Below are 24,845 nucleotides of genomic sequence, written 5' to 3'. Positions count from 1 at the left end.
AAAATACTCCAAATGTTTTTCTAAATTTACTTTATAAAAAAACAAACAAAATATAATCACTTTTCCATTACATACAAAACTGAACTATTTTAATAGCTGAAACAGTAGTATAAGCTTTTTTTGGGAAAAGGGGAAAAAAAGACGGGCTATAGGGCCTATATTTGAGACCCGTGCAGGGCTTTAATCCACTTCATCCAAAGCTGTTTTGTTCTCATCTGTGAGCATGCTCTTGATATATGTATTTTAGGTGTGTAAATGTATAATTGCCTCTTCATTATTTTTTCAGTTTTATTTAAATTTGTAGTTAAAACAATTAAAAATAAATGTATTTTAAAGTTTTGAATTAGACAGCCTTTGCACACAGGCTTACGCTGAAAACAACAAAATGGAACCTCAAGGTTGATCTAGGAAAATGTGTGCAAATGTATAGGGGCCCATTCATATATTTTGCCTGGGGCCCCCAATTCACTAAATCCACCCCTGCTCACCAGACTATATGCCTTATCTTCTCAGTACTTTAGACCGCGATGGAAACGCAGACAGCAACAGGTTTGGGGGAAAAAGTTCAGAAGACAAATTGTTCCAGGTAATTACGGTGGAAAAGCGGCTAAACACAAAGTGTCGTAAAGGGTTTCCTCTTTACAGAAAGAAATTTTTTTTTCAAGCTTTGTTTGGGCATGAAAAATACACTGCGTATGCAAATGTGCTTTCAGAGAGGCTCTAAAATCTTCTCTCGCTCTTGCATTTCAAGCTTATTGAGGTCAAATGAAGCCAGGGAAAACATCTGACATTCTATGTAGTCTTCATCCTCCTCCTCGTCCTTTCATCACATAGTCTCTTGCACAAGCTTCAGCTTTAACCGGGACTAAATGTGCTGTCTTTTAGCGCTGTATTCTGTGTAACGATATCCCACGAGCGTCTGTTGTTAGCTTTGAGATACATTTCTGCTCTGAAGTCCATAAAATATTAACATATCCCCATTATCGCTTAGAATCCTCATAAATCTTTAACTTGTTTTTTAAACAAGCTTTTTAAGTGTTTGCAGGCTAAGGGTCACATTATGAAGGTGAAGAAATCCAATTAATTTTCATCCTGCACTGTCTGTGCCAAAACCCTAAATTACAATCTCTTTGTTTAGATGTGCTTATGCGATGCGTCATCAACTGAGTGATCTATTATACGACAAATTACATAAATGTTACATTATTCCTACACTCTAAAAAATGCTGGGTTGTTTCAACCCAACTTTGGGTCAAATATGGACTAACCCAACTTTTGGGTTAAAAATTTTATGTAAAAATTTAACCCAATGGTTGGGTTAGTCCATATTTGACCCAAAGTTGGATTGAAACAACACAGCATTTTTTAGAGTGTATGTATATATCTGGGGTTTGTGTGTTTATTTAACTATACTCAGAATACTTACATTGAGAAGTCAGATAAATCTTTAAAAAAACTGGAATAAATAATGAGCGATAAATTGCATATCTATTTTATTTTAAAAAATGCATGATTTTAGTTTAGGCTTATTAATTATAACTAGCTTCATTTGAAAATAAATGTAAGTCAATTTAATGTAAATGCGTGTATGAATGTGTGGGTTAATACCTGCTCTGGTTGAACGTGTGTATCTTGACTCTGTGGTGAGTGTATTTTTGTAGGATCTTCTTAGTGTCTTCATCCGTATTGAAAGAGTTCATGAGCACCAGTGGAACATCAGCATTATATGTTTTATTCAAGTGCTACAAAGACCAAAGAGAAAAATTACTTACTAAAAACATTATCAAGTAAGTTAACTCATGTTTTATCTATTAACATTCTAAACAAGTTAACAACGCCCACAATGTTTCTAATTAATACTGATACTTTGGCAGGTTTATTACATTATGTAGCACATTCCATTTAATCTGGGAGAATGAACTCTTGATAATCCTAAATAACAAAATGTATTGTTTAGACAACAACATTGTAAACGTGAGATCTTTAACACAAGAGCCAAGCTGATAAAACATGGTCTCCAATGGATATAGACACCTCTCCTATCTAATCTCTGCAATTACTCTGGTGTAATGAACATGGTAAATAATTAATCAGAACATAATTATTAGGTGAATTGGCAAGGTGTCAACAGTACTACAGTAAGTTAAGTACACTTAAAGTAAAAACAATGGTGAGTAATTTTGGATCAAAGTTTAACACCAGTGGATCAAACACACTGGTCACCAGTTTCTGCAGTAATTCTTTGATTAGTAATTTCCAAACTAATGCAAATGCTTAGAATATCATTTTTTTTCATACTGAGGTACAAAAAACTTCTGTAATTGAAGAATTACCCATAAATAAATTAAATTTCCCTGCGTTTAATGGTTAATGATACTTTAACTACAAAGTTCTTACAAAAATGATTAAAATGAGTATGCATCATCCTCTTTCAGAAACTGCTGGATGACACATTTTAGGTCAGTTTCTTTTAATGAATGTTTGCCATAAATCTCAACCTAAAGAGAAGCCAAATGGTATAAGCTGGCCAAAGGGCTTGCTAAAGGCCTGCCAACTATAGAAACGACAGCCTGTATTTCTGAGAGAGAAGGACAGATTACCCATTTACATGTACTAATGGGCCTTATTCAGTGAGTGGGATATCTGATGACATGAGGCAGGTAAACGGTCTGTCGAAAAGACACTGAGCTGAGTGTTCTTCAGTGAAGGCATCCCACAGGGCTCAGTATTCGGCTCCTATATTTTTTTCCATCTTGCCCAGAACACAGCCCTCTCTGTTTCAGTTTCAACCCAAGTTCTCTTTCATGCTCACTACCTATCTTTCTGTTCATGGCACTGAAAAAATAACCAGCACAGAGCCTGTTGCTGCTGGTTTAAAATGATCGCTCTGTATAAATGAAGGAATGTGCCTGTGTTGTACAACTGTAGATGAGGAGAGCAAGAGAAGGGAAAGACAGAGGGACATATGTTTGTGATCAAAGACTTCTGGGTGGAGGTCTATTTGCTCGCTTTCAAATCTCTCAGACAGCTGCTGTGTTTTTCCCAGCTGGAGTGAGTTATATTTCTTTGGGTTCAAATCTGAGAAGCTCTCTTATTTGAGATGCATTTAAAAGAGACAATAATTGAATGTGCATTCCCTACAGATAAAAACACCTGAAGAATATTAGAAAGATATTATCTTGCAAAATGTGTAATAAAAAAAAAACAGCATTTTATTGGTTTATTTTTAAATCAAATGTGGATTACATGATGCAAATTATGTAGGAAGGAAATTTGTGGCAACAAACAAACTTGTTCCAACCAAAGTGGCAGTGTGCCACTTTACCATTAGCATGGCCACTTTAGCCCCCGCTGAACAACTGTCATTGAGATTAACAGGAAAATATTATAGACCTCCATGTATAAAACTATACGGTCATATGACAAACCTCAATCTGTTGGACGGTTAGATCCAGGAAAGTGTTCTCATTACGGACGCTAATAAGGCTCTTGGGCCCTTTGCAGCCCATGCTGGTTCCCAGACCTCCATTCAGCTTCACCACCACCAGCTTATTCAGACTGTCTGCTATGTAGTCCGGTAGACCCTTTGCCTTAATCTTATCATATGGCTGGATCTGAAACAAAGACAAGAAAGACAAACGACTGTGAGTCAGGACATGCTTACATTTTTTCACCATCTGGAAGTTTATATTATATTATATAGAGTTCTGTATTATATTATACTGGAGTTCATAAATTATCCATCCAGTGACAATGAAGTCTCTAAATTTCATCCAGATGCTGTTGCTATTGGTGTGCGTGTGTGTCTCATTGGATTCTTTTTCTACAAAAAAATCTGACTAAGGGGTCAGAAGTCAAACGTTGAGGTTAGTGCACTGTTATGATTGTGTCTGCAATCAATCTTCCAGAATCATTAGGATAATTTTCAAATACACCAAACAACCACAACACGCATTGTGCAAGCACAACGTTTCTCATAGAGGCAGAAAAAAAGGACCATGTTTAATCGAATAAACAGCCCAACTGCTGGATCAATAGTACCAGTGGGTGGGAGACAGAAAGACGACAAGAGAGAGACGATGGATGCGTTTCTGAAAGAAAAGATCCTTTCCCTTTACTTCATTCCTCGTTTCCCATGAGGGCGATGGGGCACCACCACGAGTCATAACTGATGAGTCAGATACCAATAAAACAACACCACACATTTGCACTAAAATTCAGAGCACAATGCCCCACTTTATGATATAACGACAGATAAGCACAAACATGAAAAAAGAAAAGGACTAAAAACATAATATCTCAATCACACACAGCATTTCCATGACAAACACACAAGACAGATGGAGAACATGATGTAACCAAGGTCATAATGTTTGTCAGGGAGAAAGAGAGAAATTAGTGTGTGAGAGAAGGAAGTCAAGACAGATGTGTCTATGTAAGGGGGAGGGGGGGTAAAGATGAAAAGAAAGCATGATTTTCCCCCCAACCCCGTGAAGCACAAACCAAAGTGCAATCAGTTCTGAAGATTTCACTGGTCATGTCAATCACAGTGCTGACCGCCTACAAAACACTGAAACAAATACTAACCCCTAACCCTAAGATAAACCCTAATCTTGGTGTAGCACATCCTGATAATAGCATTACTGTTTGTCATGATCGCCTCCATCCATGATATATCAGAACTCTGAACTGGATCCATGAAATCTGAATATTTCTTAACAGGTAAGTGATTGAGTTGACCAATGAAATAAGCTATGGGGAGAGTTTGTGCTTAACTGGTTTGGCGTAAAATTGTAACAAAAGAATATATTCTTCAGGTCAGAATCTGTGACCACAGAACTGAATTCCGTTCCATAGAATTCTGCCGTTAAAAAAAGTGAAAAGCATCTCTAGATTCCTGGTCATCAGGTGCTCAGATACAGCCATATGCAGTCTCAGTGATCAGATGAAAGAAAAACAGGAGTATTTTTATGTTGATTTGTCCTATATTGTATGCATACTTGTGGTTTACAGTGCACAAACATTGAGGCTGCCAGCAGAGGTTGGTGGCTAAAATCCCAGGGCTGCTCATCACTTGGAGCAAACAACAGCCGGAGAGGCAGCAGTTCTCTCAGCCGTTTCAAAGAGAAAATCTTTTTAAATGTATTTTCAATCCCTAAATGATTCCTCCACAAACTGTTGGGACAGTATTTTCATGTAAATTCAGCCACATTATTGTAGAATGACAGGTAGTTGAATCCTTGACTTTATCAAAGAATGTTATATGACATTCACCACACAGACCATGGTGCCGGATGACAATATCATGGTATGTAATTATTACCATAGTCATATACCATGGTATTTTTACATGTTAATCCAATGCATTTCAGAGAAAACCAATTACTGTTTTGTAATTTTGTTTGTTGTTTTGATGGACTCAGTTCCAGTCTACTGTGCAGTGAAACTAGGTCATCAGTCAACCTTGGAATTAAAAACAACCCTGAAAAATATCTTCTCTATATTGACTGCAATTTTATGGCCTACAAACAAACATAGACACGCACATTCATAATGTCATCCATTAATACTCTGACTGAAAATCAATCAGTAATAGCAATGATATATGTGACTGTGTTAAATGTGATTCAGTAGCATTACAGAGAGAGTGTGTAACAATAGTGTGTAGTGGTGAAACATCTCTGTCAGTCTCTTATGTTGATACAATCTGAACATCTGATAACTTTTTCACTCAGGATCACTCAAACTAACCTTTTTGCACTAGGGCTGTAATACTATATACTTGCTTGCACAAATTTGGTATGGTAACATTACTTGTATTGCGTGACTCCTTCAGTTTATTGTTTCTTACATTTTCTGAGAAAAGTGTTTGCTAAAAAGTTCTATCAATTTATCAATCCTACATTTACTATGATTGTGTTCTCCTGTGCATTGTTCACCTCATTGTCTATGAGCCTTTTTCATAAAATATACGCAGAACAAATTTCTGTGTAAATCATGCATGCAGTTATTATTGTGTAAACTGTAGTAATTTATTCAGTGTGTTAATATACATATGAATAGATTTACAATTTACATCGAAACTTGTTTGTTCACGCCCCGTGTCTTTAATCTCTAATCAGGTGTTGTTGTAGTGGTGGTGGTGGTGCGAGTTCAGTCTTTTCAAGTGTCTATAGTTCCTTGTTTCTGACGCTTATATTGTGTGTGCGTCAAATAAAGCAGCAATCCTTTTTCCATTGCTTTTGAGACCCAAAATGTTTCTAGGCGATTCTAATCTATTTTTAGTGCCTATGATTGAATAGTTGCAATGCAGTTTAGGTGGCATTATTGTGGCAATGAAAGGCATTTGACTAAACATGAGCCCAGTTCCAAACCACCATGACACCACTTCCCCTGAGGCCCTAAATGAAACCTGGCTAACCAGTCATCCAGAGAACAACAGGGATTTCCTAACTGCTGGTAAAGAAAAGAAAAAGTATTTGAGATCTGAGCTTCAAACCAAAAGCAGGACTCCACTATTTTAAACTTGTTTTACAGGTTGAATCAGATTGTTGAAACATTATTTCTGGGTCAGCCACATTCCAGTTGCTCAAACCTCTTCACACATTCATAATCACACACACACTGCATAAATAAAACCCCTCAAAGATTCCACAGTGTCACAAGACCAGAATTTCCAGCACTGTCAATACATACCTTCATCGACAATGTGTTTTTATGTCTTACAAATATAAACTTTTTCTTGTGATTGAACACAGTTGTTACTAATTCTGCTGAACTATAAGCAAATTAATGAATGTTTTTAAATATACATAATTTAGAATTGATAGCTATTACTGAGTTACATTATATATTACTGAAAATTGCAATCATAATAAATTAGTTATACATTTAAAAAAAGTAAATATTGGATAATATAAAAATCTATGTATTTTTCTGACGCTAATGTAAAAACACATTCTATATTAAAACAGTTTATATTCTACATACAATCTATAAAAACAAATAAATGCACACCTCTAAAAATTCTGGAAAAAAACAGCTGAGCTAATTAGATTTCTGATGTGGGCTTCGGTGGGAGAGAAAGAATGTGAAATCTCATGATGAACTCGACATAAAATCTGGGTAAAACGTTCTGGGTAAAAGTTCCAATAATTACCTTCTTTTTTAAACCACAAACAAGTCAATCAGCCACTTATCTTGGGTACAATATATCTACTGGAACAACACTGGTCTTTATTACAGCAAACATAAGGTGTAACGTTGCAGAATCCAGACGTTATGTGGCAACAGATGAGGACTGGTTGGCCTTTTATACACCCAGCAGATGTTAACGGTGAATGAGCTTTCTACATACAATCTATAAAAACAAATAAATGCACACCTCTAAAAATTCTGGAAAAAAACAGCTGAGCTAATTAGATTTCTGATGTGGGCTTCGGTGGGAGAGAAAGAATGTGAAATCTCATGATGAACTCGACATAAAATCTGGGTAAAACGTTCTGGGTAAAAGTTCCAATAATTACCTTCTTTTTTAAACCACAAACAAGTCAATCAGCCACTTATCTTGGGTACAATATATCTACTGGGACAACACTGGTCTTTATTACAGCAAACATAAGGTGTAACGTTGCAGAATCCAGACGTTATGTGGCAACAGATGAGGACTGGTTGGCCTTTTATACACCCAGCAGATGTTAACGGTGAATGAGCTTCTTTTTTTTTTTTTGTCAAATATGGTTTCATAAGGACAAACACACAATGACACACCCTTAAGTTACAATGAGAGAAAGCAATTTAAGCAAAGACAGCCCATCGCTAAGGTCCCAACATCCCAAACCCGACATTTTACAGCATTTACTGTACATTATGCAGAACTAGAGGAATTTCTCTTCTACATAACAACCTCACCTTCTCCAAATATCCTAAAATTTACATGCATACATACACACAAAGGTCTGTAAACATCACTCTTTAAGTTTGGAAGGAGATCGGTCTCTGTGCTTGTCTTGTAAGTGAGCTTAAAACAGGAATTTCTGGAGCAAGGCATTTAATATCCTGCTTAGATAACCTGGCTATATATGCTGCAGACTGTGGTATCAAACATTTCACACGCAGTTTCATAGTACAGCCTGCATGTGGTTCCTCATGGAGCTGAAAGTCTTGTGTGTGGGTTTCTGGCTCTTAGAGAACATTGCATAATCATCACAGACTCAGCGGAAAGCAGACCGACACTGGATTCTTTATGTGAAACACAAACACACACACACACACACACACACACACAGCCAAATCAAATTAGGAGACACTTTTGCTCATGGCTTGTTATCCTTACACACTCCCTTGCCCACAGATGAATCCATTTAGAAGCTTTATTTATCATTTTCCTTGGACACACAATCATTCACACTAGGTCGGTCTACAGGCTAATATTGTAATTCTAACTGGACCCAAAGACTTTGGATTTGTTTTAATGCTTTTGGTCTGTTTTAATGCTTGAAGTGTGTATAGATACATTAGGCTTTACTTTCTCTGCATAGATCCAGTTTATACTGTAGGTCTACAATCAAATTAATAATATGAGTGTAATATGAGTGAGTGCAAGAATAAGGCCTGTGTTGCGATCAATCACTTGCTTATCTTACCGAGTCCTCAGGGGGCCTGTTGATTTTTGACCACTCTACTGAAGGTCCCTTCACCTGCAGAAATCGGTGGAATAACTTCCTAAAGCCTTCAAAGTCCTTCTTAGACACCTGAGGAAGAGAGCAGGCAAAAATGTATGAATTATTGAGGAAGGTCCTTCATGTTTTCTCCTTCTGAGAAACAAATCATTTTCAGTCATTTAAACTCAACCTCTACATATTTTGGCAGATTATGCATCACTAGGCCGATCCAAGATATTTTCGTAACAGCAGTCAAACAATATGGTTTTTTAATAATCAGTACTTTAACTTTTACATTTGACTGTACATTTTTTTCCTTAGATTTTTTAGATTTAAAAACTAAGGGCATTGGCTGTCACCTTCCTCCGCTTAGTCACTGTTATTTGTTATGATTCTAGTCAGCATATTTAATTAAAAAAAAAAAAAAAAAATTCAGCATAAAAAAACAACCTGCCAGCATAACTTTCTAATCTTGTTTTGTACAATCTGGCAATTAAAACTCCTAAAGGCTTCTGAAATAATTAATACCCAGCTGTGAAAGATCACTGGGTCCTCAGGCCTCTCACTGAGCACATCATTAAAAATAAAACCTGTTTGATGAAAATCCATAAAACTCCTTGTGCCTGCTGAGAATTTAAAGTTCAATTGCTTTGTACTCTAATCAAAGTGTAACTTTGATAAATAAACCTGGAAAGAAGCTTGTGAGGCAACAGTTAACACTTAAGTAGTATTAAGTAGCACTTAACGAAATGCATTTGCCAAATAATATAGATTTAGGGTTGCCAGTGAAATGGATTGATTCTCGATACCAAAGCAAAAACTACTATGCTAATGTACACACACTTTTATTTATTTAAACTATTTTGAAAAATATTATAACAATATAATATAATCAATATAAATATACAAATCAGAACAGATCTGAAGGATCATGACAGTGAATCAGAGTAATGGCTGCTGAAAGTTCAGCCAAAGGAATATTTCAAAATATACATTCAAAAAAATTGTAATTACATTTCATAATATTACTGTTTTTACTGTATTTTTCTTCAAATAAATGCAGCCTTTCATAAACAATTACAGACCCCAAACTTTTGAACAGTATTAAAAATATATTTACATTGTAACATTTTATTAAATAAATAATAATGTTAATATTAATCAAGCAATATTTTTTGTTTGATTAATATTAATATTCCAATAATAAAATAGCAACAGGTCTAATCCACAGATCTGGTATTTTGACATTTGACATTAACTTAACTGACTAGGTTTGTATTCAATTCATCAAGCATTTTGACCAGAAAGTTCAATTGATTTGATTCAAATATTAATGTGAGAGTCAAAATCAGCCACCTATGATTCAGGAACGGTACAGATACAGTTGACTTGACAGACTGGTAATGTTACTTTAGAATCAATGTGTGACTGAAGTAATGGTGCTTTTGACATCTCGACTTAAAAGGCAGCTACAAGGAATTGCAGAGTGACAGTTTGTATGCATACACCTGGATGTCTTCATAAAAGTGGCACAACTATGTAAACTGTAATCAGACCATATCTCCACATCTCCTTATACATCATGCTTTATTTGAGCTAGCAGGGTGTGGGTTTTAATATGTCATTTGGCAGTACATGTTAGGGTGGGATCACGGGAGTCTGTGTAAAATGGAGAGGGAGGGACACAAGCGGTTAGTGTGTGTCACAGTGATGACGGCAAAGCCTGATTATTACCATATGGTGCTGAGGAAACACTGGGGTGGATAGCCAGAAAGCTCAGAGTTTTGCTATCTGACTTGCTCAAACTGACTCAAAACCGAGACGTTCAGTGGAAAAAGGAAAATGAAAGAAGGGGAAAAGATGAACAGAAGGAAGTGGGTTGGGGCTGAAGAGAGAAGATGCATCATGATGAAGCTAGTCTCATGGTGAGACTAATTAAACATCAGCTCAGCAGTGCAATGAAATCTCTCCTGTCACGTCATTCATCAGCTGCTGCACTCAGATGGCACCTAAAGAGGGTCCCTCTCGTTTTTCATCTTTGCTCCCTTCTTCATTCTAATGTGCACTGAAACTGTGGGACTACAAAGAATAAATTATGACTTAACTTTCTTATTAAACGTGCAGGCAGTAATTGTTCGTCATCATCAAGAAATTAGTATACTTTTGAAAAATGGGTTTAAAATTATGCATGCTCACCCTAGAAAATTCCAGTCATGACAGCAGTCTAATAAGAGCAGGTTTGTTTTACATAGTCACGTCATTCATCAGCTGCTGCACTCAGATGGCACCTAAAGAGGGTCCCTCTCGTTTTTCATCTTTGCTCCCTTCTTCATTCTAATGTGCACTGAAACTGTGGGACTACAAAGAATAAATTATGACTTAACTTTCTTATTAAACGTGCAGGCAGTAATTGTTCGTCTCATTAAGTTCTACACATCAAGAAATTAGTATACTTTTGAAAAATGGGTTTAAAATTATGCATGCTCACCCTAGAAAATTCCAGTCATGACAGCAGTCTAATAAGAGCAGGTTTGTTTTACATGGAGCAGGATTGCCTCCTGATCTGACATCTTGAGATCACATAACCAGCCAAATACTACTCTCTCTCTTTATCTCAGTAATCCCCCAAGTACATCCCCTTTTCGCTTGTGAAATAAGTTGTGGAATCTTGGCCGACGAGGAATATCAGTAATGAAAAACTTTTGCATGATGCTGAAACCATCATATGTTCCTGATCACACCTACACTACTATTCAACAGTTTAAGGTCAGTAAGATTTTTTTAAAGGGACAAATGCTGTCATATTGAACTGCCAATTCATCAAAGAATCCTGAAAATATATGGTTTCCTCAATAAGAAATGTTTCTTTTGCACCAAATCAGCATATTAGCTTTAAAGATCATGTCACACGGAAGACTGGTGTAATGGCTGCTACAAATTCAGCTTTGCCATCACCGGAATAAGTTACATTTTAAAATATATTAAAATAGAAAATAGTTAATTTAAATTGTAACAATATTTCACATTATTACTGTTTTTACTGTATTTTCAAAAACATTTTAAAGACCCCAAACTTTTGGCTGGTAGTGTACATAAATTATTCATGTAATAAAAAGGTAAATCAGTTAGCTGAATAAAAAAAAAATATGTTTAATTAATTAAAAATGCTTGTATCTCACCTCAGCTTTTGCACCTTTGGCTGTGCCTACAAGTTTTTCCAGCTCAGCGTGCATAGCGCTCTCCAGCTGCTGTCGCATCACTTCCTGAAACTGAGCCATCTTGTTGCTGTTGCTTGGTAACTCTTTACTCAGACCTACAATTAAAACCAAACACCTTAATGTTGAAGTTCTCATATTAACTTTACAATGAAAAAACCTCCTGACCTTCCTAAAAGACAGTTTAGTGATTTTCCTGCAAACAATCTACAGCAGGCCAATGAACAAACTATCACTTCAGGTCAAAATCGATTGAATTTCTGGTTCTCATAAGCATTAAAAACCTTTTGATCTAATGTCTTGTGTCTAAATACTTGACGCTACTTGAATACCTGTTTTGAAGACAAATGTAAATTGACTAAGAAACTAAAATATATAGGTCCCTACATAATTTCCTTACTGTTATTTGATAGTTTCAATGGTATCAATGAAGAATGGAGTCAGTGTGTTCAAATACAGTTTCTTAAAAAATGCTTTGAATCAAATTGATTTGTATAAATCTTACTTGCAGTGATAAGGAGACTGATAAGCAATATTAATATTTGTGCCGCTGCCTTGTGGTACACAATCAAAAGACTCCCATCCAAGAAGCCACGAAAGCATATATATGTTATCAGGAACATTTGCTGAGTGTAACACACACATCATCCACTGGGCTCAGGGTTAATTTGCTGTAAATCTGCCCATTTACACTGGCTGTAATGTAAGGTGTGACTCAGACGTCCTTGTTCTACCACAAACACCCTCCTTTACCCTTGAGTGAGTGGGTACAACAGAGAGGTTAAACTACATTCTGTTTGATATGGTTTATCCAATAGTAGATGCTGAGCTTGAGGTATGGGGAAGAGGAAAAGTCTAACTGTATTCCTTTTTATTATTATTTGTGGGCCATTTATTTGGTATAGAGGAAGAAAGGAAAGTAGGGGAGATATAAGTGTAACAGGATTCAGACTCCTATTTGCTTAAGACGAGCTCTTATATGTCACGAGCAAGTGCGTGACTACCTGATTGAATCCTGCTCGACCACATTTCATCAGTATGAACCCATTTGTTTCATTCTGCTGCCAGTGTGCCAAAAGTTATTCATCTGCTAACATGCTTCCTGGCATGTGACACTTAAAATCCAGTAAATGACGGTGTCAGCTGGCACTTTAAAAATGAAACCATTTCTGTTTTTCCCAGAATTCAGTTTTTCTCAGAATTGTCTAATACAGCAGCATTACGCTAACTTCTACCTACAAATAAAACTAAACAGTGGCTTGACTTTGATTTATAGTTTATTGGGCTGTTGGTCATTTATTTAGTTATTGAACAGACACTGTTATTCACAGCGATTCACAATATAGATATGGTCCCTCTGGAGGAACCAGTGTTAAAGAAGGCAGTGAAAATGTACAGTCTGCCAACAGGATAAAAGCAAGGGTTATTTTGCGTTAAAGACTGGCTGACCATACATTGTTCCACTTACACAGCTATTTATCAACTAAGTAAATAAAAGGACATGAAATATTGATTTGTGCTTCAATATATGTTACTATTTGAGAAGAAAGGAAATGGAGTGATGTAATACTTCTAGCACACTTAGGGGTATTTTGTAAAGGTACACTGTAAAACAAAATTGTCAGAATACCTAAATGTGCTAAAAATCTAAATTAATTGGTTTATGCAAGTCAAAAATATTTAAAACTATTAAAATAAAACATTTTATACTACCGAATCAACCTGATGACATTAGGTTACACCAGCAAAAGTAACTTTAAGGGTGAGTTCAGGTAGAAATAGCTCATTTTTGACAAAACGTTGGCAACTAATAAACAGCGCATAAGTGAGTGTGCAGTTATATTTTTTCTTTATTTAGTCTGCTCCTTTAACTTTCACCTCAAAAAGATATGCGTTTGTTTTACTATTTTATTGTTTTGCATTTGCACATTTCTTGCCGTGTTAAAAGTCTTTCAGAATGGTGCCTTTAGCAGTGTTGGATTCATATTATATGCCATTCACAAATGATTCTACCAACACATCAACAAATCATTTCTATATGTGTGCAGAAAGGTGTTCTTCATTCACAGAAAATAAAACATGAAAAGAACTTAAGAGGGGCATAAACTCTCAAAAGGCTGCTGTAATCAAACTCTGCACGTATCAAAGTTCAACCGCACACTGTACATTGTGCACAGAAAGGCAACCCTAAATACAGTGGGGTCCAAAAGTCTGAAACCACTGGTGAAAATGCTCCATGCTTCAATGCTTTCATTAAAAATTATAATATGAGCATAAAAATTGTATTGAAAATGTACATTTGTATGTCCCTCTTTTGCTTTGATGGCCTTAGTGCTCAAACTCAAACCCCAGAAGTTTAAAAGTGTAAAATGTGATGGTCATGTTCTCCAGCATGATTTGAGAATGATCCAAAGAGCATATTGAGGAAGCAAGAACATCTCACCATCTGTACACTAGGAGTTCACAAGATCAATTTCACAAAATGGCTTATTTGAAAGTGACCCATAAAAAAGCCAGAATCTTGTTAATGATTTACACTATCACTCAGGCCATTAACATTTTTTATTTTTTAGAAAAATGTACACTTTTATTCAGCAGGAATTCATTAAATTGATCAAAAGTGACCGTGAAGGCATTTATAATGCCTTCTATTTCTATCTAAAACTAAATATTATATTTCAAATAAATGCTGTTCTTTTACACTTTCTGTTAGTCAAAGATTCCAGAAAAAAAGCATCATGGTTTCCACAAAAAAACACAGGTATAATTTACATTTTAAAATAGATTTAAATAGCCTAACATTTCACAGTAGTATGTTTTTAAATGTATTTTTGAACATATAAATGCAGCCTTTGTGAGCATAAGAAACTTTAAAAACCATTAAAGAATCTTACTAAACCCAAAACTTTTAACAGTGTATGCCGCAATGTTTTGTTGTATTATTTTCAAAATCCTAAAACTTTTGATTTATTTCCAGGTTTAAATTGGATTGCATATCTTGGATTTTCAATGTGACTTCATACTTTTGTACCCCACCGCCCTACATTGAAACACTGCCGGCGACCGCATACAGTCACAGAAGTCAGTCTCCCCTGTAATGTGTGTTTAATGTCAAATCTCTTTAAAATTACAGACATTGTCAGGCCAAATGAATAGCTGTCAAGAGAACCAAACCTGTGGTCTGACAGCCAAACCAAAGCGAGGAATGGACAGTCTGGAAAGGTCTGGGGTTTACAAAATGCTCTCTATAAACCCTTCCATTTCTGCAACTTTCCCAGTGTATCAGTCAGCATTGACTGAGGGGTCCATTCAGCTCTCACTCTCATCAGAATTCAACTGACAGCTTGTACATGGTGCAGTAAGACCCAGTTGATCACTAGATACCAGTAGGTATCATCTAATTAATTAAGTTATATCCAGAGAACCAATACAACCTTTAAAGTACTTAATGAGCAAGTATAAAACAGCAAAACTAGGACTTATGAACGTTCTTACCTTCAATGTAAAGCGACATAGTCTCGGTGCTCATAACTCTATGAAATGCAGTTCGGCTAAATATCACAACAATAATCCTGTTTTTTTTCTCCCCACCTAATCCAGTTCAAGTCACGGGAAAAAACAGCAACATAGATAAGTCCAGTCGGGATTTGAGGCTTATTGGTAGTAGTAATAATAAGACAGAAGGTCAGCTGATCGATTCTCTCATTCTGTTCAAGAGCGCTTTCATCTGGCGTTCATGCGCTTTTAAATGAACCATCTCTCCCTCTCTTTCTCTCCTCCCACTGACTATCGAGTAACAGGGTGAATAATAAACGACTGTCTCGACGACCTTTACTCGCGTGTGCGTTTATTGCTCAAAGGAGACGGTGTGTTGTATTAAAATGTGAAGTGATTATGTGCATCTCTCTGTGCTCAGCCCCTTTGGTCCGTCATGATTCAACGCGTCACGTTACAATCCAGCAGCACTTCCTTGATCACGTCCACCCGGTTCTGGTCGTCTTAGGATCATTTCTAAGATTTTTAGAGTCCGTTTTGTTTACTTTATCCGGGGGAAATGAAACGGTTTTATTGTACGAAATGAAATGTCAGTGGCTACAGTGGTATTATTTAGTATGGACTGTACGCGTTGTTGCAGTATTTTCGCCCTTGGAAGCACAGAGCAGCGACGTTCTCCTCTCTGTGTAGACGCCTGACGTTATGTTGTGGCTTCGAAAAAACGTCGCTTTTTAACGTGGTTTAGGAGTTAGGAACACGGCAGAGAAAGTGGTTCCCTGGCGTTATAGTATTATAAATGCAAAGCGAATGTGAACGTAGATTTGAAATGTCTTACTCTGAAGGCTGGAAGATGCTGTCGGGGAGCTGCTAAAGGTTGTTCCGGAACAGCGACGTGTTTCCCTCTCTGACCAACCAACTTTCTCCTCTCAGAAACAGCCGTGCGGGGTCACTGAAACACTGCGGAAGTGCTTCGCTAAAAACATTTAGAAACATCCCGAACATCATACGTTAAATTAAAAGAACTGCTTAGAAAGCAACACCTTTTCCCCCGTTTTTAATAGTCATTATTGTGATATCGCTCTGTCTTGAGATTCTGATTGAATGTATCAGTTAACACTCAAATGTTATCATATTACAAGATACAGCAGAACTGGGTTTATTTATTTATTTAGTAAAAAAAAAGCAAGGTACGACAAACATTGCAGTAGATTGAATTCCAAAGGGAAAACGTAAACTCGCTGTAACCAATGAGAGCGCTGTATTTCAGAGCGGCGCATCTTATTGGCGGAGTGCAGTCGGACTGCAGTGTTGCCATGTGCTCTTATTATAATTGATTTGTGGACTCCCATTTAATGAAATCACTTATAAATAGAAGCTTTGCTGGGTTGCGATTTGTTAGCTTATTTGTAGAATACACTCGCTTAATTGGGGACTTCTTATACAATTATTCGTAGTACAATTATATACCCCAGTAAAACATTGTCTATCAAAAACAGCATCAAACACACCTACCTATTAACCATTATCTAAGACTAAGTAATTATTAAATATTTTCTCCATTGTTAATAGGTGTCTGTATTTATTAACTTAGAGGGCAAGTTTTCTATTAAACCACGTCAATTTTTTTGTAGAAATATTTAATTTAAGACATCGCAAATTTTGGCCTTGGTTTTTTTATCGAGATTTGGCAACACAGACGGCAATGCCACGTCTGCAACCTCACACCAATGACCTTGCAGGACAGAACGATCAGCACTCCTTTCGTACAGCGCATGTAATGTGTTGCAAGATACAGTATGTACAATATTCAGTATTTCTAAGTAAGGTTCAGAAACGAAAAAAATTATTTTGACTCTAAACACTACATATGTCAATGAATTGACGGTAATAGACAATTTTGGTTATTATTCATTGTAAACCAGAGTGTGCAAAAGAATGTTTTAGTACTGTTAATATACAAAAATAATGTATCATAATAATAAGTGCAATAATGCATTTTAATGTCTGGGTTTTATTGCAGGATTCTACATATAAACATCAGTTACAGTAACCACACTGCCAGAGGAATTTAATTACAACAAGAAACATTCCTTGATCATTTCTGACTCCTGTCAGATATGTAATAGCTGAAATTTCAGTCTGGACAATAACACAATGACACAGAAAGACCTAATCCATGTACTCTGAATCCTTTCCAGGCTTTAGTCCTCCTTTAAGCAATTCTGGATTGGAAAGGGCAGTCTAGAAATAATTAAAATCTTGTTTTAGACTACCTTTTCTCTTTACATGAAAGCTGTGCTCTGGTGGAAGACCAAAAACAAGAAAGGAAACAACCAAAGTCCCTGTTAAACAGCTGGACTAGATTCCAATTCTGAATTATCAGACAAAATCCAGCTGAACAAGTTTAGGAAATTCAAGTACATATAGTTCTATTATTTGTGTAACAGTTTCAGGGGAAGAAAAAGATTTTCAGGAGTGTTTTACAAACGTGCTTTTGGAGTTTTCTGGGCATCTAAGAGTGGGTTTCTAGTCACACACCCAAGAAAGAGACAGCGGTGTCTCTTTCCTCCACTAATTCAGTTGATGTTGCGTCCATCTTTGCTCTTGAGAAGTCATTGATGACCAGGCCTTCAACAATCTTCCAGGTCTTATCCTGAAATAAAAGACAAATATCTTGAAAGGGTGGCTAAAATCCAGCATTCTCTAGTTGAGCTTGATAAATAGATGTAAATGTGTGTGGAACAGATTACTGTGTAAGGAACCGATATCAGGCATAGATTTGGGGAATTTTTAATGACAAACCTTGATTGAAACAGGGAATGAGTAAATGAGGTCCTCAGGTACTCCATAAGGGTTTCCAGTGGAATAGACACCCATAGAGATGAACTCAGCCTATAAAACAAACACATAAGCAGTTCAGATCAAATCAGCAGTTCTTCATAAATCTGTACAGCATTAGTCCAAATAAAGCTGTTGCCTTGTGTGGAACATCACAGAATAAGTAGAGAACACTTGCAACCTTCATTAGACACCATCATATTATCCAATCTTCATATTGCACATAAAATTACATGTAGATGAGTAAATACTTAATGAGCAACTCCCATGGTGTTTGTGTGGGATGTCGTTGTGCATTTCTATTTAATATTGCTTGGCTTTTTAGTTTTATAGTGCCATCACGCTTCTTCATGACATTTTAAAAGGAGGACTGTTTTACCAATTTAGGACTTTTTTCCCCCCTTGTGTCTTCCCCTGTTTATTATTTGATTTTGAGCCTCCGTTTGTCTAAAATGACTGGTATGTACAACATTTTAAAGTGGAAATCCTCCACACCTGATGCAATAAAATACCTACAGAAGTAGTTCTGTAAATGACTTAAATATTACATTTAATAAATTAAAAATTAATAGTTTTTTTTTAGATATATTACATTTTTTAACTCTAAATTATAATGCTAAAAAAACTCATTTTAAACATAAACCCAAATCATCTTTTTTCCCATCAATAACTATTGATTTTACTGAAGAACATATAGTTCTTTGAAATTCAATATATCAATACTTTGTTTTTACACTCTTAAAAACTGTTTGAAAATAAGCAACTGTCATGACTACAGCAGAAATATATTGTGTTGGACAGTGGCAGGCCTTTGAGTCAAAAAGGTTGAGAACCACTGATCTACAGAGAAAACAATGCATATTTTAACCAATACAGAGATGAAATATTGGTCTCAGAACAGTCTAAAACCAATGTCTGCGTGAATTGTAAAAAGTTGACCTCGGCAGTGCCTGTCCAGATGTCTCTCATGTGGTCACAGATGGCCTTGGCCGCTGACATGGCACTGGAGAGCTTCCTGGCTTTAATGACTGCAGCACCACGCTGCTGCACTGTCTGAGAAACAGAGAGGAAGAGTGGAATAACCACAGAAAGAGTTTGATCATATCCCTCCAATCAGTAGTCATATGCAAAGTATATTAATAATGTTGCTACAACAGACCTAACTGTCTTATTACTCAATGTCATACACATGAATGCTGATAAACATAATTGCTCTTCCTTACACAGTAATGTGGAATAGTAAATAGGCCAACAGTGACCTCTACAGGAAGAGGAAGCCACAGCAGACAGCACTTACAGAAATGAAATCTCCTTTTAGCCAGGCATCGTCCTTCACTGCATCAAAGGCAGTCACGTCCTTCCCCTGCACATTCACCTTGCAGTGGTGGACGTCAGGGTACTGCGTAGATGAATGATTTCCCCAGATGATCACATTCTTCACAACGTTTGCTGAAATGCCACAACGTGTTGCCACCTAGAGGACACATTGTGTGGTACAAGTTAGTGTGAAAATTAGGCATACATTGAAGTATTTCACCTCTTTGTATTGGTGGGCCATCCAGCAAAGGGCTGTTTTACCTGAGAGCAAGCCCTGTTGTGATCCAGTCGCGTCAGACAGGAGAAATTCTCTTTGGGGATGGATGGGGCGGATTTGGCCGCAATCAGACAGTTAGTGTTGGCTGGGTTACCAACAACTAGAACCTGCATATTAAAACATATTGCTTTTAAATTAGCTTCACTTCATTATATTTGCTCTTAATTAGGTAACGGTCATTATCCTGTTATTCACCTTGACTGTTTTCTTTGCATACTTGTCAAGCGCCTGCCCCTGGGACTTAAAGATGGCAACGTTAGCCTTCAGTAGATCCTTTCTCTCCATGCCCTCTCTTCTTGGCATGGATCCCACCAGGATGGCAGCATCCAAATCTTTGAATGCAATATCCTCTTTATCAGTGGGGATGACCTCTACAACAAAAGGCACAGACAGTGGCATTAAAATAGATTGAGGGTAAACAACACCAGCAACATCAGGGAGTCACAAGACAACACACGAGAAACTCCGAAAATAAAGAACCTGGGTAATGTGAAAGACTGGTTGACTGTTTTTAATATATTATAATATATTACAATACATTGTATTATGAAATCATCATAGTTTTGCTTAAAAAAAACAGTCTTTTAATATATTAGATATTTTAATAGCACATTAATCCTACACAATCCTGCCAAAAATTCCTAATTTTCATTAAATGTGAATTTGTGAAATAATAATTGAAAGATTATTATTATAATTATGTATTGTTTAAGTTAAGTATTTTTATATCAGGTAGGCAATATTTGTTGAACTGCCATATATTTATTACAAGTTAAATACGCATATTATGTGTATTTACTACGTATAAAACAATTCAAATGTGCAGGAGGATGATTGTCATGCATTTAACGTCACAATGCATACATGCATACAAACATATATACATTTATACAGTGGCTTGATTTTGTTTATCCATCCAGATTGGGCCTCCTGAATTTTTGGTTGCTGATTCCATGCACTTGACAGGTCACATACTGTCAACCTTCCCACATCATCCTGGGATGGGAACTACAATCCTAAATTTAGCTGCCCTTTCAGCTGGGGATCATACAGGCAGTCAATCAGATTGCTCTGAGCTCTTGTCATTTGTGCAGTGAAAACACAGGCCTTTAAGACTGCATGGCTGGCACAAAGACCACAGGATACAGGGCCTCATGACACTCCATTCTGTATGTATGTGTGTGTATGTGTACCTCTCAGAATTGGGAGAGCACAGTCCTGCAGCTCCATAACGACACCCTCCAGAACAGGCAACATGGGAGTGATGTCCAACAGAAGCAAAACGAGAGGCTGAAAGTGAGAATTGTGAACATTAGTGCATGTCTTGCATAACTAAATGGTGTTCCTGTGGCTCAGTGGTAGAGCATTGAGTTAGAAGCACAAAAGGTCGTGGGTTCGATTCACAGAGAACACGCATACTGGTAAAAAATGTATAGTCTGAATGCACTGTAAGTCGCTTTGGATAAAAGCGTCTGCTAAATGCATAAATTATGAATTGTTATTAATTAATTATAACTGTCATAATATGGTTTTGGTTTTGCAATAATCTCATCAGCTGTTGAAGACATATATGGTGCCTTTTCCTGGAATTAGCTAAACAGCATGCTAAATGATACAACAGACTTTAATTGGATGTGACGGGACATTGCGTAAGCCAAATCCTGCCCCTACCTGATCTTTACCGAAGACATCTCCCTTTGCAATGCTGTATAGCAGAGAGTATGCGATCTGCCCTGCGGCGCCGGTCACCAGGACCCTAATAGGCTCAGCCTACAGCAAAACAAGAGAGATAGAATTATAAACAATAGATGTAAGTTAGCATAGAATATAAAAGTCTTATTACAACAACCACTCAGGACAGACACGCTTAGGAGGCCCACCACGTTAGAACATATAAATAGTCCTGGCAAACTCTGCCAGACCTCAGAATGACTTGCTGTGTGGGATATTTTTAAACCAAGAGACATTTATACATTTCTTCAATGAACTCACTTTCACTATTTGGCACTTCTGCAGAAACATTCGTTTGTTGCAAATGAATGTATCTGTATTATATTCAGAATAGTCTAATCCATTATTTTTTATTTTACACAGAATAGATGATAATCTATTCGATAATACACCTCAAAATGCTCTTAACGGTTTGATATAAGAAATATCACATGCAAACATAAATGCTTAACTGTTATATTCCAACAGGTGTTTTAATCATCACTAATGCTAGTCTTGGTACTAACTTGCATATAACAGTTCAGCAAAAGATAAGTTCTGCTGTAATTCTTAAAGTCTAATTAAACTTCGACACTGATTTCCAAAGCCTTGGGCCACTTCACAATTACATTGTCATACTTTGACAGTAAAACTTATTTTCATATCAATGCAAGTCGGAATAGTAATTTTCTTACCATTTTCAGCTTGTGGAGGATGACAGCTGCTCTCCCACTACTCGGGTGATTGCGGAGGTCACCCCTATTTTCCTCACGAGGCAACAAGTTGCCGGGGCACCTGCGTTTCAAGTGCCTTCTGGGAAATTTAGTTTTTAGTGGCGCTAAAGGAGTTCACTTTGTTGAAATAAAAACTACAGTTCCTACAAGTCACTACAATAAATCACAAACTAATAGATTCCTCTTCCATGAGTCGTGTATGGGACGTCCGACTTATTTCAGCGAATCGGTTCTTTCGAGCAGTTCGTTTCAAAGAACCGATACGAAAGACTGTTGTCGGGTCATTAAAACATAGTTTTAACTTAAATATATTTTGCATTTAAAATAAAAAATACAAAAATGCTTTTGCACTTTTAATTAATACTACATATTTCAGAATGTTTTATTTATAGCCTTTATATAGCGTTTTTAAAAATAGATTATTTATACCTTTTTTTTATCCCTGACTCTCAAAAAAGATTCACTAGGGCATTTAATTTGAAAGATTCAGTAATTTGAAGATTATTGTGCGTGATAAATATAATTTGCTCACAAAAATAACATAATAAAGCAGTTTATGCGAAATAAATGCACTTAGTTTAAATATTTGTGTAAGTTCAATTTGGACAGTAAAGTATTAATGGAAAATAACCACAACATTCCTCGTAAAGACAATGTAATATGTTAAGAATCGATCGGGTTTCTGAATTCATGTAAATAGGATCCCAATCCTGATCCCGACTAAAGGAACAACCCGGAAGATATTAGAGTAACGTAACGTTTGGAAAACAACGCGGGAGAAAAGTAAACTTGATGGAGAGTTGCGTCCGTTGCTTGGACACTCTTGAAATCATGAACATGTCAATGGTTAGCAACAGCTAACAATCCCTAAAAAATATCGTGTGTAATATTTAAAAGTTACATAAGTGAAAGAGATCGCGTTTAACTGCGACAATTTTATTTATGCTTGTATTTTCCTGAAGTTATAAGTTATTCATTTGTAGTCGTCTGGCAACACACTTAGACAGCAGCACCTGCGGCATCAATTCAGTCATCTGGAGATCAGCAGATTATTTGTGAATTAACCGTTAACCGGTAAGTCCACGAATGATGCGAGAGTCAGAGTATACTGTGCACTGGAGTATTTCAGATTGGTGAATCAAACGTGTGTGATAAATTAGATGTATTTGTTTTAGCCGTTGTACAGCGCAAACCAATGGGTTGTTAAGTAGTATTTTCTCCTATCACCCGAAAAAATCTACAATTTCCGTTGTGAGATGTTTCGGAATTCCGCGACTTCCACCCCCTCGGCCTGGTTCAGCTGACCGGATAGGGTTCACTGTTGTCGGCTTGTAGGAGTAAAGACGATTTCACGAGAGTGTGGAAAATATTAGTGGACATGTGTTCTGTGCCATTAGATGGACTACAGACCTATTATTATTATTAGTTGTATTCTAGATAACACAAGTAATTAATTTTTGTTAGTTTGAGACTAACAAGGACAGAGATATAAATGAAATAGTGTATGAAGTTACAGTCAGAAACTATCAAAACTAGGTTATATCTTATATCCCCTCTTTATACAAACTTATGATACCATATTTCCCTATTCTGAAAAAATATTTTCAGTTAGTAAGGAGAATTGTCCGTTTCTTTAAAGTCTAGTATAACATTCATAAAATTGAAATGCAAGTTTAGAAAATACAGCCAAGAGTAGCTATTTGATTATCACACAGTATATCTTGTTATGATATTTGTATTTCGCTGTCTCCTAGGTTGAGAGGGTGTGGGGTGCTGTGTGTGTACATTAAGGAGGAAAAAAATAAACTTAAATGATTTTAGCAAATGGCTGCAATATAACAAAGAGTGAAAAATTTAAGGGGGTCTGAATACTTTCCGTACCCACTGTAGGGTCTCTGTATCAGTTCAGTGCTGTAGGGACCACTGGTTTGGGTGAGATAGATGATCTCTCTGCTGCATTTTACATGAACTCATTACAGGCTCATTACAAACCGCCTGACAAAGGAGCTGAGGATAATGTTGCTTCCTTATGAGATGTCCACACAGAGAACAACACCAAACACTCTTCTCCAAAACACAGAGAGGAGATGGCAAGCTTTCAGTTTATGAGTCCTTTGCCATTCTGTTTAACAATTGCAGTCAGATTTCTGCTTATAGTTTTTGACAATCAATTATTTTTGGAATAGAATATCATAATAGAATATTTTATAAGACATTCTTAAAAATGTCTGAGCCTCCCTATACCTCCCTGTCGTTCTTATATTCTCTTTCTCTCTCCCTCAGGCTCTTTCATTGACACTGTGTATCGTGAGACTGGTGTTTAATAACACCTTCAGTTTTCTGTAAAAAGGGAAGTGTGCTATACCTACACAATACATATTTTTATTCTGAAATAAATTTAGTCAGATACTGAAGTAAGAAAGTTTTAATTTAACTTGATTTAATCATTTTACATTTTACGCTGATTTGAAAGATATTGTAGTACTGATGTTGAATAAAACATAATTAAATAATAGTTATCAATAATTAAATTAAATCAGATTGTTTATGTGTTGACATTAATAAATTATATGCAATTAAAAACAAATAAAATTGT

The 24,845-nt window shown here is 36.4% G+C and overlaps 2 protein-coding genes across 3 annotated transcripts in view; both read right to left on the bottom strand.

Annotated features, from left to right (window-relative positions):
- Nucleotides 1-16,362, bottom strand: part of ugp2b (UDP-glucose pyrophosphorylase 2b) — a 29,007-nt gene extending 12,645 nt beyond the window's left edge. Inside the window, exons 1-5 of one of the 2 annotated variants that reach the window (XM_016269833.1) lie at nt 16,209-16,362; nt 11,843-11,976; nt 8,646-8,753; nt 3,429-3,614; nt 1,609-1,742 (exon numbers count right to left, since the gene is read on the bottom strand). In XM_016269833.1, the coding sequence (XP_016125319.1) occupies nt 1,609-1,742; nt 3,429-3,614; nt 8,646-8,753; nt 11,843-11,941 (527 nt within the window). In that variant the 5' untranslated portion in view covers nt 11,942-11,976; nt 16,209-16,362. Of the gene's footprint in view, nt 1-1,608; nt 1,743-3,428; nt 3,615-8,645; nt 8,754-11,842; nt 11,977-15,373; nt 15,800-16,208 lie in introns of those variants that run through there. The other variant, XM_016269832.1, reaches the window with a different exon arrangement.
- Nucleotides 16,363-17,361: 999 nt separating this feature from the next.
- mdh1ab (malate dehydrogenase 1Ab, NAD (soluble)) lies at nt 17,362-22,353 on the bottom strand. The gene is made up of 9 exons (XM_016269831.1): nt 22,211-22,353; nt 21,477-21,575; nt 20,999-21,095; nt 20,001-20,176; nt 19,790-19,912; nt 19,509-19,685; nt 19,151-19,264; nt 18,176-18,265; nt 17,362-18,026 (listed from the first exon to the last, which is right to left on the bottom strand). The coding sequence occupies exons 1-9, from the start codon at nt 22,211-22,213 to the stop codon at nt 17,904-17,906; spliced, it is 1,002 nt and encodes a 333-aa protein (XP_016125317.1). The 5' UTR covers nt 22,214-22,353; the 3' UTR covers nt 17,362-17,903.
- Nucleotides 22,354-24,845: the final 2,492 nt, after the last annotated feature.

Source organism: Sinocyclocheilus grahami, unplaced genomic scaffold (assembly GCF_001515645.1).
Source record: "Sinocyclocheilus grahami isolate Dianchi unplaced genomic scaffold, SAMN03320097.WGS_v1.1 scaffold54.1, whole genome shotgun sequence".
NCBI lineage: Eukaryota > Metazoa > Chordata > Actinopteri > Cypriniformes > Cyprinidae > Sinocyclocheilus > Sinocyclocheilus grahami.
The sequence above is the reverse complement of the archived record's forward strand: the minus strand, read 5'-3'. Positions and strand labels throughout refer to the sequence as shown.